General features: G+C 34.0%; 1 protein-coding gene across 2 annotated transcripts in view; it reads left to right on the top strand.

Annotated features, from left to right (window-relative positions):
• LOC150090617 (scavenger receptor class B member 1-like) overlaps positions 1-13606 on the top strand; it is a 147929-nt gene that overhangs the window by 127037 nt on the left and 7286 nt on the right. For both annotated transcript variants that reach the window (XM_090371801.1, XM_090371810.1), the window contains 2 exons: positions 3526-3577; positions 3723-3884. In XM_090371801.1, coding sequence (XP_090227927.1) covers positions 3526-3577; positions 3723-3884 — 214 coding nt within the window. The remainder of the gene's footprint in view (positions 1-3525; positions 3578-3722; positions 3885-13606) is intronic.

Here is a 13606-nt window from a genome sequence, read left to right as displayed (position 1 = left end):
CACCTGTCTTACGCAGCAATGTAGTGTACCGTATCACCTGTAGGGCCTGTAACAGTTGCTACGTAGGTGAGACATCGAGACGTCTCCAGGATCGCCTTACGGAACACGACAGAGCAATCCGGCTTGCCGAAACTGACCAGTCCGTGCTCGCAGAACATTTTTGGGCTACCAACCACGATCTTGACCCCAAGCGCGACTTTGAGATAGTGGACCACACGCGACACTTTCGCCACCACCTATGGCTAGAGTCACTAAACATAATAAACAACCCTAAGGCATTAAATCGCCAGAAAGGCATGTGTATACATCCCATCCTAGAGACAACCGTTTTATTGATGGATGATCACTGGCGTAAGGCAGCACACGTCCGTGCTACAACAATGACGCATAAGTAACGTGCCACATTTGCTTGTAATGTATTCAAATTTGTCAGTTGATAAAGGGACACGGGTTCCGAAAGCTACTGAATTTTGTACTTATATTTTATTTTATTTGTACTTTAATAAATTAACTGGGCATAACTGTGTATATATATATGTATTTGAAACTATGGACCCCAGTACTCCAGGCCCATTTGTTACTATGAGATTATAAATTTTTGCATAATATGTTTTTTGTTGGTTTTACAGATTTTATTTGAATTACCTTTGTAATTAAAGAGATCTGTTTTGTAATCAAAATGTGAAAATATGTAAATATTTTCATGTTAAAAAAAAAACAAGCAAATTTATACACAATCCAGAAGCGTGTTAATTTAGGTAGTATTAATACACAAATATGAAAAGAAAAAATAGTTTATGAAAATATTTATTAAAATTGATAAAAATAATAAGGCTTTTTAAACAATAAGCTTTAATTGCATTAAATATTAAGAATTAAACATTTAATCGGGTCTACATGGCTTGTTTGCAGTTATATTGTCTTTTTTAAAGAAATCAGAAACTTTCTATTGAGTAAAGGTCCATTATTAACTTGCCTGGTGAGATTGGCAAAAGGGTGTCCATGTGAGAAAATACTTGGAATGTGTGTTGCAGAGCCTGGAAACTAGGCACCTTAGAGGACACTTGATTGAGGTATTTAAGGCTCTGAGAGGCATAAGCAAAATGAATGTGGACGAAAATTTTCATGTTTATAAATGATTCTAGAACAAGGGGCCATAATTTAAAGTTACTGGGAGAGGTGTTCAGACTGGATTGCAGGAAGTTTTATTTTAGCCAGCGAGGCTTCCTTGCACCATGTGGCCATTGCTAATACTATTATATTTCATTTCATAATGTTGTTCTACATTTCTCTTAATAAGAGTAATGAGGGAACATCTCTCTTCGTGTAATTCAACTTTTTATTCTTTACTGTCCACTCTACCTACATATTTTACCCTTGGAATGCCATTGCAATTTCATCATATTCTAGTCATGTTATCACCCAAATTAATACCTTTTTCACTAACCACTGTTGTGCAGCACATTGACACTATTCTGTCTGAATAAATAAGAACATCATTTAATAGCTTTTTCATGCAATAACATGTACTCTGCTCTACTTCATTCTGCTGCCAAAATAAAAAGCAAAAAGATATATTCCTTGGTTTGTGAACCCAGAAAACCCGGAAATCATGACCATCCATCCATCCATCCATCCATCTGGGCTTGACACCAGAAAAGAAGATGGGAAGAAATGGCCCTTTCTTAGAGCATGCAACTGACACACTCATATAACTCATCTTTCCCTTTTCAGAAGTGAGGATCTCAGTGTACTGCCATGTTGTTATTAACAGGAAAGATGAGAAACATTTTTCTCTCAGAAATTTACAAGAACCTATAACACTGGAGTATATCTTGAGAAATGGAGAAAATTCACATGAATTAGTCACCTTTCTTAGGAAGATGTATTTTTTTCCCCCTCACTTCTTATCGGTGTGCCAAGCAAAAAACTTATCTTATAAACAGTAACCTGAAAGGCACAATGTGGCCACTGTATTCTTTGTAGCCAAAACTCCTTACATCAACACCAATTTTGCTTCATTTGTAAATAGTGTATTTTGTTATAATTTTTAATTATAACAAAATAATTAACAGTCTTTTCTCTTTTTGTCAGAATCATAAAAAAATGCTTTTTAGTTGTTTCCTTCAATACACATTTCTAGCTCAGTGTGACTCCCTGATCCCTAGGTTGCATGGGAAGTTCAAAAAGCACTTCATCTGCCATAGTAGTTTGATAAAATTTCATCAGAATGATGTGAAAGGGCATTATCTAACAATAAAAATGTCTTAATATTTTCATTTGCATTTAATTTTTTTCTTCTGAAAGAATTTCAGATTTGTATCATTCAATTCTTTATTTATTAATACAAATTGTTTAGGAATCATATCCGTTATGCATAAATTAAAAAAAAAAAAAAAAGTAAGTCATACGAGGGGGTATCAAAATGTTCATACCCTTACCTAGAAATAATAGTCCTAGAAAGGAGAAACTTCACACGAACTTTAATCCTTTTCTATGTACTCTCCATATATAGTAACACATTTCTCCCATCTATTGATCTGTTGTTTAATTACCTTGATCATAGAAGTCCGCACTTTTTGCCTGAAACCACGATTCCACTTCATTGATAACTTTCTGAGACAAATCAAAGCAGCATCCATGCATGTCTTTAGTCTCCGGATCATACTGGTACACCCAACATTCATCATTTGTCACCAATCAATCAAAAAAGTTCTCAACATTCGCATTACACAAATCCAACAGTTCGCAAGAACATTGCTTCTGCAAAGGAGTCAGCAATCTTGGAACCCATCCTGCGGAGACCTTAGACATGTGCAGATGGTCATGTAAAATGCTGTGGGCAGAGCCATAACTAATTCCCACTGCATTTGCAATGAAATTAATTGTCACATGTCTGTCACTCAGAACCAGCTGCTCAACCTTTGCAACTGCCTCGCTGCCTGTGGATGTTGATGGCCTTCTCTCTGTTGGCTCATCAAAGACACTTGTACAACCGCACTGGAACTCCTGTTTCCACTTTTTTACAGTGTCATAGGATGGACAATTCTGCCCATATACAGCTTTCATTTCTTTGTCAGTTTCCTGAGCTGTCTTGTCCTGCAAATGCAGGAACTTGATCACTGCTCGATACTCCACTTTGTCAACCATAGTGTCCTTCCTCAGATTCCGGGCTCCACTTCTGGTGTATGATCACCTATGATAATGAAATTTCACATGTTAGTTATTGAATATGTAGACAACTTATATTAGAAATGGCATCTTCCTACTGATGTTTTATCTAGGTCAGGGTATGAACTTTTTGATACCCCCCCCCCTCATAGATGGTCGAAATTAGTGAGGTTTCACTGTATGCCAAACAACAATAGTCCATTTTTTAGTGGTTGTTAGGTAGAGTCAGGAAAACTGGAGAGGTTTGTAGGAGGGGGGAAAGATTATTTTAAATCAGTGAAATGGTTTTTTGTAAGTACAAATCAAATGCTAAGTTTTCATAAATTAATAACACCATATTTTCCTTCCTTTTAGCCAGTTTACTTCAGTGAAAGAGTTAGTTTTTCCAGTGTTCTGGATAGAAATAGTAAGTTTCACTTATTTTTAATAATTTAGTAAATTTATCTTAGGCCTATAGGTATTAAATTTTCTTAGGTTTGTTGTAGTTTATACTATAGTGCTAATTCTATAATTGTATTATAGTGCAAATAATGGATTTATTTTTATTGTAGGTTGCTACACTTACTGATAGCTTGGCTCATATGATGAAATATAAGTTATTTCTTCCTTCCTTGGCTGTCAACATTGTTGGCTACTTCCTTGTTGGTTTGGGGACCCTACTTGCTGCAGTAGCTTTTGGATTTCTGATTTATCTTCATTATCACAATAAAAAGGTAAAAATAAAATGTATTGTGCATGTATGTGTGTGCGTACAAATTTGAAATAGTAAATTAATAATTACTAAAGCCTGGATATTTAGGTGCTTAAAGGCCAAAAAAATCATTTAAAAAGTAGACAAAAAAAGGGCAAAATATGAAATAAAAATAGGTTCTAAAACCCTTTGTGGCTTTATTTTAAACCATTCATTAATACAGTTAGAACTGAAATACAGTTGTCCAAAAACTAGACATTTTAAGACTCTGACACTGGTGCAATTTACTTCAACACCTGATGATGTGATGATGCTTTCACCCAAATCTTTGTGATTAGACACCAGTAGGTGATTATCAGAAAGTAAACTACTTCCTCTGAATTCTGTAGAGTACATGCATTAAACAAGTCATGTGAAACAGCAAAGGGGAGAAAAAATTTAAGAGCTCTTACTGCTTTCTTCGTGTAAAGAGTATGTCATCAGGAACAGCAAGACACTCGATTCATATGACCAAAGTATAGAAAAATCATTTATAAAATGTTGAGCAGTGGTTGAGTCATTTGCCTTTTCAGGCACTTCAGATATGAATCAGTGTAGTTTTTGAGGGCTTAATGGCCATCATGGTTCCAATGATTATATTGGCAATATGCACAGAGTAGCCAGTTTATTAGGTACCTCCTTGAGCCGTCAGAACAGCCTTAACTTGTTGGGGAATGAAGAATGAACTTTACAGGATGCCAATAGTGTTACAGAGAGATGCTGGCCCATGAAAACTACATCTGGCAGGTCTTGACTGTACAGGCTAATAAAGTATAGGAAAAGTCACCTTCAGAAAAAGTATAGAAAAAGTTGCTCCTGACACCATTCCTGAAAAATCCAGCTGTGTGACATGGTGCATTATCCTGACAGAAATAATTGTTATAAGATCAATAAAACATTAGAACAGAGGTTCCCAAACTTTCTCGGTTCATGGCACCCTTAGTGTCCCAGTAATTTTTTCACGGCACCCCTAAACCAAAAGAAATACCTAATACAGTGGTTTTCAACCTTTTAATATATACCTATATAATAATTTTATTCTTTATATAGAGGTACTAAATAAAAATCACCACAAAATTAAAAAGATATGGTACAATGGATACCGTACACCTTTTTATAATGAAATAAATATACAAATTTTAAAAAATAATAATAATTTTAAATAACTTAAACCCAAATTACACGGCACCCCGGTTGAAAACCACTGCGTTTAGAATGAAGGGGTGCACCTGGTTGATGGCAATATTCAAGTAGGCTCTGCATTTGGACCTTGATCCACCATTGTCAGGGAATTCAACATGTGCTACAAAATCATTCCCACTTCACACCTCTGCCATTCTTTAGTGTTGACACCTAGCACAATGGACCCACTGATTCTTGCTGCTGTTGTCACCATACTCCTGCCATGATCACTGAACAACTAGAACCAAGATTCTTCTAGGTGGCCTTTTTCACTCCTCAGAAGTGCAGCATTGGTGTGTGTTCCATACTGCTTGTTTTTAGCAGATAAAACAAACTCTGTGGGGTTATCATCTGTGACAGGGTCTGATACTTTGTGGTATACTCCTCTATACTTAAAAGAACTCCTTTATACTATACTGCCATTTGACCAGTTCTGTCAACAAGCTATCTCTAAGCACATGACTGCTGTTGGCTGAATGTTTTCTGTCAGACTATTCTTAGCATACTCATATACTTATATTACCAAAAAAAGGATTCAGTTCTGCAAATTGCAGCACCTGGAGACTAGGCACCTGTGAGGTGATCTGATTGAGATGTTTAAGGCTTTGAATGGATTGAGCAAGCTCATTGCTGATGGAATTCTTCCTTTTGCTCAGACTATGCACATGAGGGGACACAAATTCAAATTGAGGAAGGATGATTGCAGAATTTTCCTTTAGCTAATGGGTGGTTGATTGCTGGAACAAACTTCCATCTGTTGTTGTGGAAGTTGATAGCTTAAATCAATTCAAAAAAGAACTAGACAAACTATTGGAGTGGATGACTAGATGAAATAGGAAGTGTCATTTTTTTTTTTTTTTGCCGATGCCATATTTTTTCTTTCTTGCATAATTTGCCTACTACCAATCTAATACTCTAGACACTGTTGTATGTGAATATCCCACTAGGTTAGCAGTGTCTGTGATACTTGCACTGGTGCCAACTTTCATACTGCACTCTGTCATTTATGTTGCACTTGTTTCTCATCTGTGTGTGTACACAATTCGTTTAAACTGGCCACTCATCGTATCTTCCCATATCATCAGTTGTCTCATAAATGGAAAGTTGGATAATTTCTTAATTATCAGAAGAACGTTAATGTAATGATTATCCAGATGATTTTTGATTAATATAATGAGAAAATAGCAATAATTTGTGATTTATGTATTTAGTAAACTGATAAGAAAAAAAATGAGCAAAAGGCAAAACCTCTTTTACATGTTACACTGAGAACATTTCATTTCTGAGCATCTGCTGTATTGCCCATTCATTTTTTCAATCAGCTTAGAGAAACAAACATAATATACAGACAGCCTATGTGATGTGTATGAAAAAAAATAAATAATTATCGCCAGATTTCTATTAATGAAATTAATAATAAATAATAAAGATTGGTAGATTCATCCCAAATAACATATGGGATGTCTTTACAAATCTTTTTAAAAGAGCCAAATATAAAATTTTGTGAAATCCATCCAATTTTAATGAAATTAATAATAACTAATAAAAATTATTTAATAATAAATAATTTAGATTTGCACACACACCCCAAATAACATATGGGATGTCTTTACAAATCTTTTTAAAAGAGTCAAATATAAAATTTCATGAAATCCATCCACTGGAAGTTATTACATGCATACAGACGGATAGACATGATGAAGACAACAGGCATGTTTATGTATATGGGGCATGAGAGAGTGAAATGGGGTCCAGGCTAGTCATAAATGTGACCTCCTCCATCCCACTTATGAAAAGAAACTTTTAATTTATATAACAGAAATTATTTATCATACTGATTATAGTGCTTCACAATTTCCATATAATTTACATTTATTTAAGACATAATTTGAAAACCTGAATAACATTACCTGAATTGAAATTTGAAAGGAATTAAAATTATTTTTAAAATGCTTTTAAAGCTTTATTTTTTTCAAATTCCGTTATTATATTTGAAAAATCTATTGCCCGTACAATGTCAGAATTTGTGAAGAATTGATAATCCATTTAGCCTTTCTTCAGACATTGTAGATTTGTTAAAATTCTTCACTATCTTTGTGATGCTAAAACTTCTTTCCGCAGAAGTGGGTAGACGCAAAAATATTCTAAGTGCTACAGAAAAATTTGGAAATGACTCAATTAGATTAATTTCCTATGTTCTGTAGCAAATTCGCTGCAGTTAGTTCTGAACTAAAGTTTGTTCTGTAAATTTTCTTCATAAATACCAGTTCATTGCATATTTTGTGTGAAATAGCCTTAGCATATTTCTGTTATAATTTTTGTACTGAGGCTTTTATTTGTTCGTTGGTTAAATCCTGAAAGATCTGTGAATTCCAAATAAGTTACAGATTTAGTGCGAGGATTCAAAATGGCATATCAATCCAGATATTACTGAATCAATTAAAAAAAATCATTGATTCTGTAATGTTTTTTGGCATTGGACTGTGTTTTTATGCTGCAATTGGTTTGAAACTCGATTGAAATTCTGGAATTTCCTGCAGTTTCCTTTGACTTTGAAAGTATTTTGTCCCGTTCCCCACAGATTTGTTGAAATAAGGTTGTCTACATTTTTCAGCTTGACATCCAAATTCACATTGTGAGCTACAATTAATGTTTGTTGCAAAAGTTAAAATTTAAAATTTCAATCCATATCATTGATAAAAGAATACATTCAAATGTATCCAGATATTGATTAATAGGAGTTAATTCGTTATGTTCGTGAAGGTTAAGAATTTCTGCCTCATTCACAGTATCTAAACATAAAAAAAAAAGATAATTCTCTCACAAACCCTCCAAAAGGGATTGTAAGGTATTTTTTTTAAAGGTCTCATATTGACTCATGCATTTCATCAATTTTTAAATATCTCATTTTACATGGAACGGTTTCCATGGAATAATTCCAAGATGTGGAAAATAGAAATATTTTTAAAATCCTCTTGGGAAGGAATATCAAGACTTGACTCAGAGAAAATGAAGGATGGAATACAGTCAGTCCTCGTATAACACGTGTTTACATTACACGAATTCGATCATACACGATTTATAAATAGGGGAACGATATCTTATATAACACAAACCGAATTCGCTTATGCACGATTCGCCTTTGTGTTTACGAGAAATGGCAGTCGAACGCGGAATCGCCCCAACCGAATGCAACACGATAAGAATGAACAGAAGATTCCGAAAATGTATTTGTGTTTTATATCAGTGAAGGGGAAACACATTTCACCATAATAACGTAAAAACCAACACAATTCCAACTATCGGTATAATCGCAAATGCAATTAGATCGAGTTTACTACCAGTTTATAACTGATTCCACTAGCAGAAACGCAACTGGAAATTGTTTTTATTGTTTTATGGTAGTAATCCCTAGAAATGTGCTTAAAATGTGAGGTGTTAATAGTGGCCTTTACGGTGTTGTTTATTCAGTTGCTACACGTGCGCAGCTTTGTTTATGTATATCAAGCTTGCCTCCTCGTTTTGTAATTGTGCTTTATTCCATAAAAATGAATAAAATACTTAAAAGGTGTGAAAAGGAAGCGTCCTGGTGAAGACACTGCAGATTCAGAGAGAAAAAGAAAAGCAATATCGATAAACAGAGGCGGACTGGGTCAAAAATTCTTACCCGGGAAAATTTGTAGTGGCCTCATACTAGTGTTTATGGCCAAAATCACACTGGCCACCGGGGTTTCCCCGGTAAAGCTTATGGCCAGTCCGCCACTGTCAATAGCGAAAAAATATGAAACGCTTTGAGCGAAATGAAAGACCATGATATTGCACGTACTACGGACCTAAATGAGGCAACGCCGAGAATTACAAAGAATGCAGAGAAAATAAAAACAACTTTCATAGCAGTAACAACTCAAAGTGTAATTAAAATTCATTATATTAAGACACAAAGAATTGGAAGAGATGCAACAGCTGTCAACTGTTTGGATAGAAAATCAAACAAAAAACAAGTTTGCTTACGATAGAAGCAAAAGCATTAGCAATATTTTATTACGTAATAGTCGTAATAAAATACTTATGTATTTTATTACGATTATTTATTGTATTTGGTAATGTTTTGGTTACAAATGTGTGTTCATTCGTGGGTGGTCGGCACCTAACCCCATTTTTCCCATAGGGCCTGTTGTTCATATTTCACGATTTTGCATTGCACGAGGGTTTCTAGGAACACAACTATCTTGCTATACGAGGACTGACTGTACATTCTCATTCCTCGCTTTCCATCCCCGATCTTTTCACACCTCCTTTGAGCAGTAGCTGATAAGCTATCATAAAATATATTATTGTATCATTACTTTACAAATAAAATAACATTTGTATAATAAATAAATTTTAAGGTAATTTGAAACTTTTTTTCAATCACTTTCATATCATATTTTTTACATAAAAGACAATTTTGGGGACCCGTCTGGGGCCCAGGTCAAATAGCCCTGTTAGCCTTCCCCCTCTATCTGGACCTGTATGTATAAATGCCAATGTACATAAATGCTGCAATTATGATGAAACAGTTTTATCATGTGAGACAAGAACTAGTATTCATATTATATTTACTGTTACGATACAATAAAAAAGAAGCATGGATTTGTTTCTAAAAGTGAACATTTTAATACCTAAGGGATATTTTTTTGGTTTCAGAGCTAAAGCAGATGATGTACTGAAAATGATCATATTCGCACCAGTCTAAAATAACTACATATATATAATTTGAGTAATCAAAAGAACATTTTTTATAATATATATGTATAATGAAATCATCTACTTTTATTAAATTTCATTGTTGATATGTGAAAAAATGAACAAACATTAATAGCTTAATTTCTCTTTATAATTTACTACTAAATACTGTCCAATAGATATCAAATATCTTTACTATTAAAAATGTCAGATAATCTGTGGAGAATTGCAATTTTAGCTTTATGTCCTAATTGAAATTTTTCCTATAAATAGGTAATAATTGCAAAATAAAAGTATCTTCAGGCATAGTACTAAAGACCAAGGTAATGTAGGCCTAGCCTAATATATTCGGGGCTGTTTTGAATTTTCAGTTGAATTGGTTGCACAACTTTGTTTACCCTCACTTAGCACTTGGAATATAAATTTCTCACAGCATACTGGGAGAGCACAGTTCACAGTCTCTTTACTTCTCACTTGTGCACTTAGTTTATGCCATAGACACCATATTTGGTATATGATTTCTATGGTTAGGACCCATGTTTTACCTCCTGTACTCACTTTGCACTTAAAATGGCTTTCAATTAATCTATTTATTTGTCCACAGTTTTTCATTTTTAATAAAAGCAATATACAGAGAATGTAGTGATATTCATTGTTTTTTAAATTCTGATGTCTCCCTCCCCATCATGTTCATAAGTTCAATTTCATTTTTATCTGTCTTCCAACCTGTTCTTAGCTACATTATAATTAAAAAGATATGGGTTTGTTTTATCAAAGTTCATAAGTTCTTTTAAGTTTCTGTTTGTCATTTAGAGAAGAAAATCATTTCTTTTGTCTTTAATCTATAAGCTGTAATTAGAGTTAGTGTTTTTCTGTTATTGTTCTAAATGCAATTACATTTGTTATTTTTACTCCAAAATCATTTTTGAAAAGTTACATGTAACTTAAATCGAGACCCATTTTGAAAGGTCTGGATTGTAAGATTTAGATCTTACAAATTAAAATAGAAATATTTGTTTTGCTAAAATAAATCCAGGAAGGGCGATGAAAAGTGAGAATTAGCATTAATGCCCGTGTATTAAGTTAAAGATGGTAAGTATTAAGATTGGATATTTAGTTTTAAATAAATAATGTTAAAGTTGGCAGAACACTGGATTTAGTAATGGACAGTTTTAGGCGTGGGAATTAAAATAGCGGCTAAATGGAAACAAGTAATATCGAACAACATAAAAGAGCAAACAGAGACAGCAAAATGCCTAGAGAAGGGGTGCCATTTTGAGAACAGGCGTAAAAGGGTTGCTGAGGGCAATAACAATAGGACTGTGAAATGGAATTACGAAGCGTCACTTTTGATCTAAGCCACTGTTAGAAAGTAAACAGGAAATTAGTGGATGTCCAGTGTTCACGTCAAAAGAAAACAGCGTCAGGGTGAATGAATTTTGTATAAGTTGGCCATATTTAGCAGAGAAGGTGTGAACACAAAAATTAGTGTTTTGGAGGTTACCAGCAAACATTAAAGGTCATACTGCCATGTGAAAAAAAAATAAATTTCTAGAGGAGGATTGGTTTGTGCACTAGGGAGACAGCTGGGGTGAGTTGTTTTAGCAAACAGCAAGGAATGAAAAAAATTAAACAGTATGAGGATTGGTTGGAGTCCTTGGGGGAGGCGTTCCAAACTTGAGGGAAAGAGTAAAGTTCGGGGGGATTAATTTGAGCAAGTGTCCATTCTGTATCTGACTTCTCTGTGGTAAAGGGGAGAAAGTCGGAAGAGTGGGAACATGTACGTTGAAAGTTGTGCAGATAAGTGGGCCTAGAAGAGAAAGAAAACCTGATCCGGCATCGGAAGGCGGTGTGCCCAAGAAATGGAAGAAAGCCTGTCTGCCACTAAGGAAACCAGAGTGCCCAAGAAATGGAAGAAAGCCTGTCTGCCATGAAGGAAGCCTGAACGCAGGGAAATTGGAAGTAGCGGCCATTCCGGAACGTAAGTCTGTTCCTGTTTTTTTTTATTGAATCCTGAACTCAAGGACTCATAACCTAGCTCTATAAGGAATTGAATAAGACTGTGAAATAACAGGAATGTTCCTTTTAAACAAGGAACATTCCTGTTGTATTAGGCAAGTTAGTTACTAAGGTTTAGATAATTTGTTATTAACGTTAAAAATGATTATGAAATAATGTCAGGGTGGTACAGGGGTAATAAAAAGAAAGTGATAGTATAAAGGAATGAGTAAAGAAATTATATTTATAGGGGTAGTACTGTAAGAATATGTTAACCTATATTATTAAATTAGGCCAGGTGCCAACACAAGATAACATACCAGATGAGGTGTAAAGAGAAAGAAATTTTATTAATAGAGAAACCTCATGGGTAAAGAGAGATATTTTTGCTTTTGGAAGGGGGTGAACCTGTCTGTACAACTTTTGTCGTATACCTTTCTGATAGAAGGTTAATCTAGTTCCCCTTAAATTTCACCCACCTTTTGGTTAGTGTAATGCTGTCAACCTTGACTGCATTAGACTAACCAAACTAGGGAGTAATTAAGATAGGATGAGGGATTTGTCGTGATGTAAGTGATAAAACTTGGTAATGTAAGAGAATGATTGAGTAATCATCGAGGATTCATATTTAGTAAGATACAACTGATGTTAATAATTTGTAAATTGAGAATAGTTGATGAGAGAGAGTGTACTGTAGTATGGTTCAAATATATGTAAATTGGTATGCATGTATATATGTAGTTTATTTTTTATGTAAATGATGTATATAATGTTCATTAAAGGTTTGTAAATTTTTGTAAATAAATGTGTTTCTTTAATGTTCTGCTAACACCTGCTGTACACACCCTAGAATCTAGAATTTTCTGTGAATTATAGTCAGATTTGCGAAATGTGGGGTGGGTTTGAGACCTCAGTAGGAATTAAATCAAAAATTCAAATTAAAGCAAAAAAAAAATGAGAACCCCCCTCCCCCACAGGATCATATATTTTCCAAACAACATCATCATTATATTTATTTGACTCACTTCTTGCTAGACAACAATTCTCACTTTTGCTTTTTATACTAGCCAATATTTATATTCTAGCAGCAGATTACCTATGTTTAATATTAGAGTACACGTTAATGTACCATGCACAAATGGCGCACTATGGCCACAGATGCCGATGCGCCTAATAAATCTCCAAACAAACAAACCATGCATAACCACATTGCTTGCTTTCTTGTGAATGATACATTACCATGGCCACATAGCTGATATTTTTCATTATATCTTATAAAAATTATAAAAATAAAATCTTATAAAAGTTAAAATCTAAATATTTTACTTCTGTGTTAAAATTATGATGAGTCATTGAGATGTGTGATTGAGATAAGAGCGATGAGAAATATATTTGATATTTACAAATTGCCTACTTTTTCAAAATTTAAAAATGGAACCATTGTTACTTATTTTGATTACTTATTTAGTTGTCCAATCATTCTTATACAAAAATAAAAATGAGTAATTTTTTGAAATGTGCGAAATTTTTTTTGAATTAATTGTTTGAAGCAGATTAATCTTATTTATTTTAACTAGATGCTCAGCAAAATGTTTTATGCTTTTTGTCACACAGCATTTCACCACATTTTTTAAATGCTCATTAGAACAGATATTTATGCATGTAATATTAGTACAGGTCAAATAGGCAACAAAGTCACTATACTTTTGCTTTTGGAAGGGGGTGAACCTGTCTGTACAATCTTTGTCGTATACCTTTCTGATAGAAGGTTAATCTAGCTCCCCTTAAATTTCACCCACC

This window comes from Mastigoproctus giganteus, chromosome 1 (assembly GCF_048544385.1).
Source record: "Mastigoproctus giganteus isolate SK-2022 chromosome 1, ASM4854438v1, whole genome shotgun sequence".
Taxonomy (NCBI): Eukaryota; Metazoa; Arthropoda; class Arachnida; order Uropygi; family Thelyphonidae; genus Mastigoproctus; species Mastigoproctus giganteus.
This window is presented reverse-complemented; position numbering and strand designations above follow the sequence as displayed.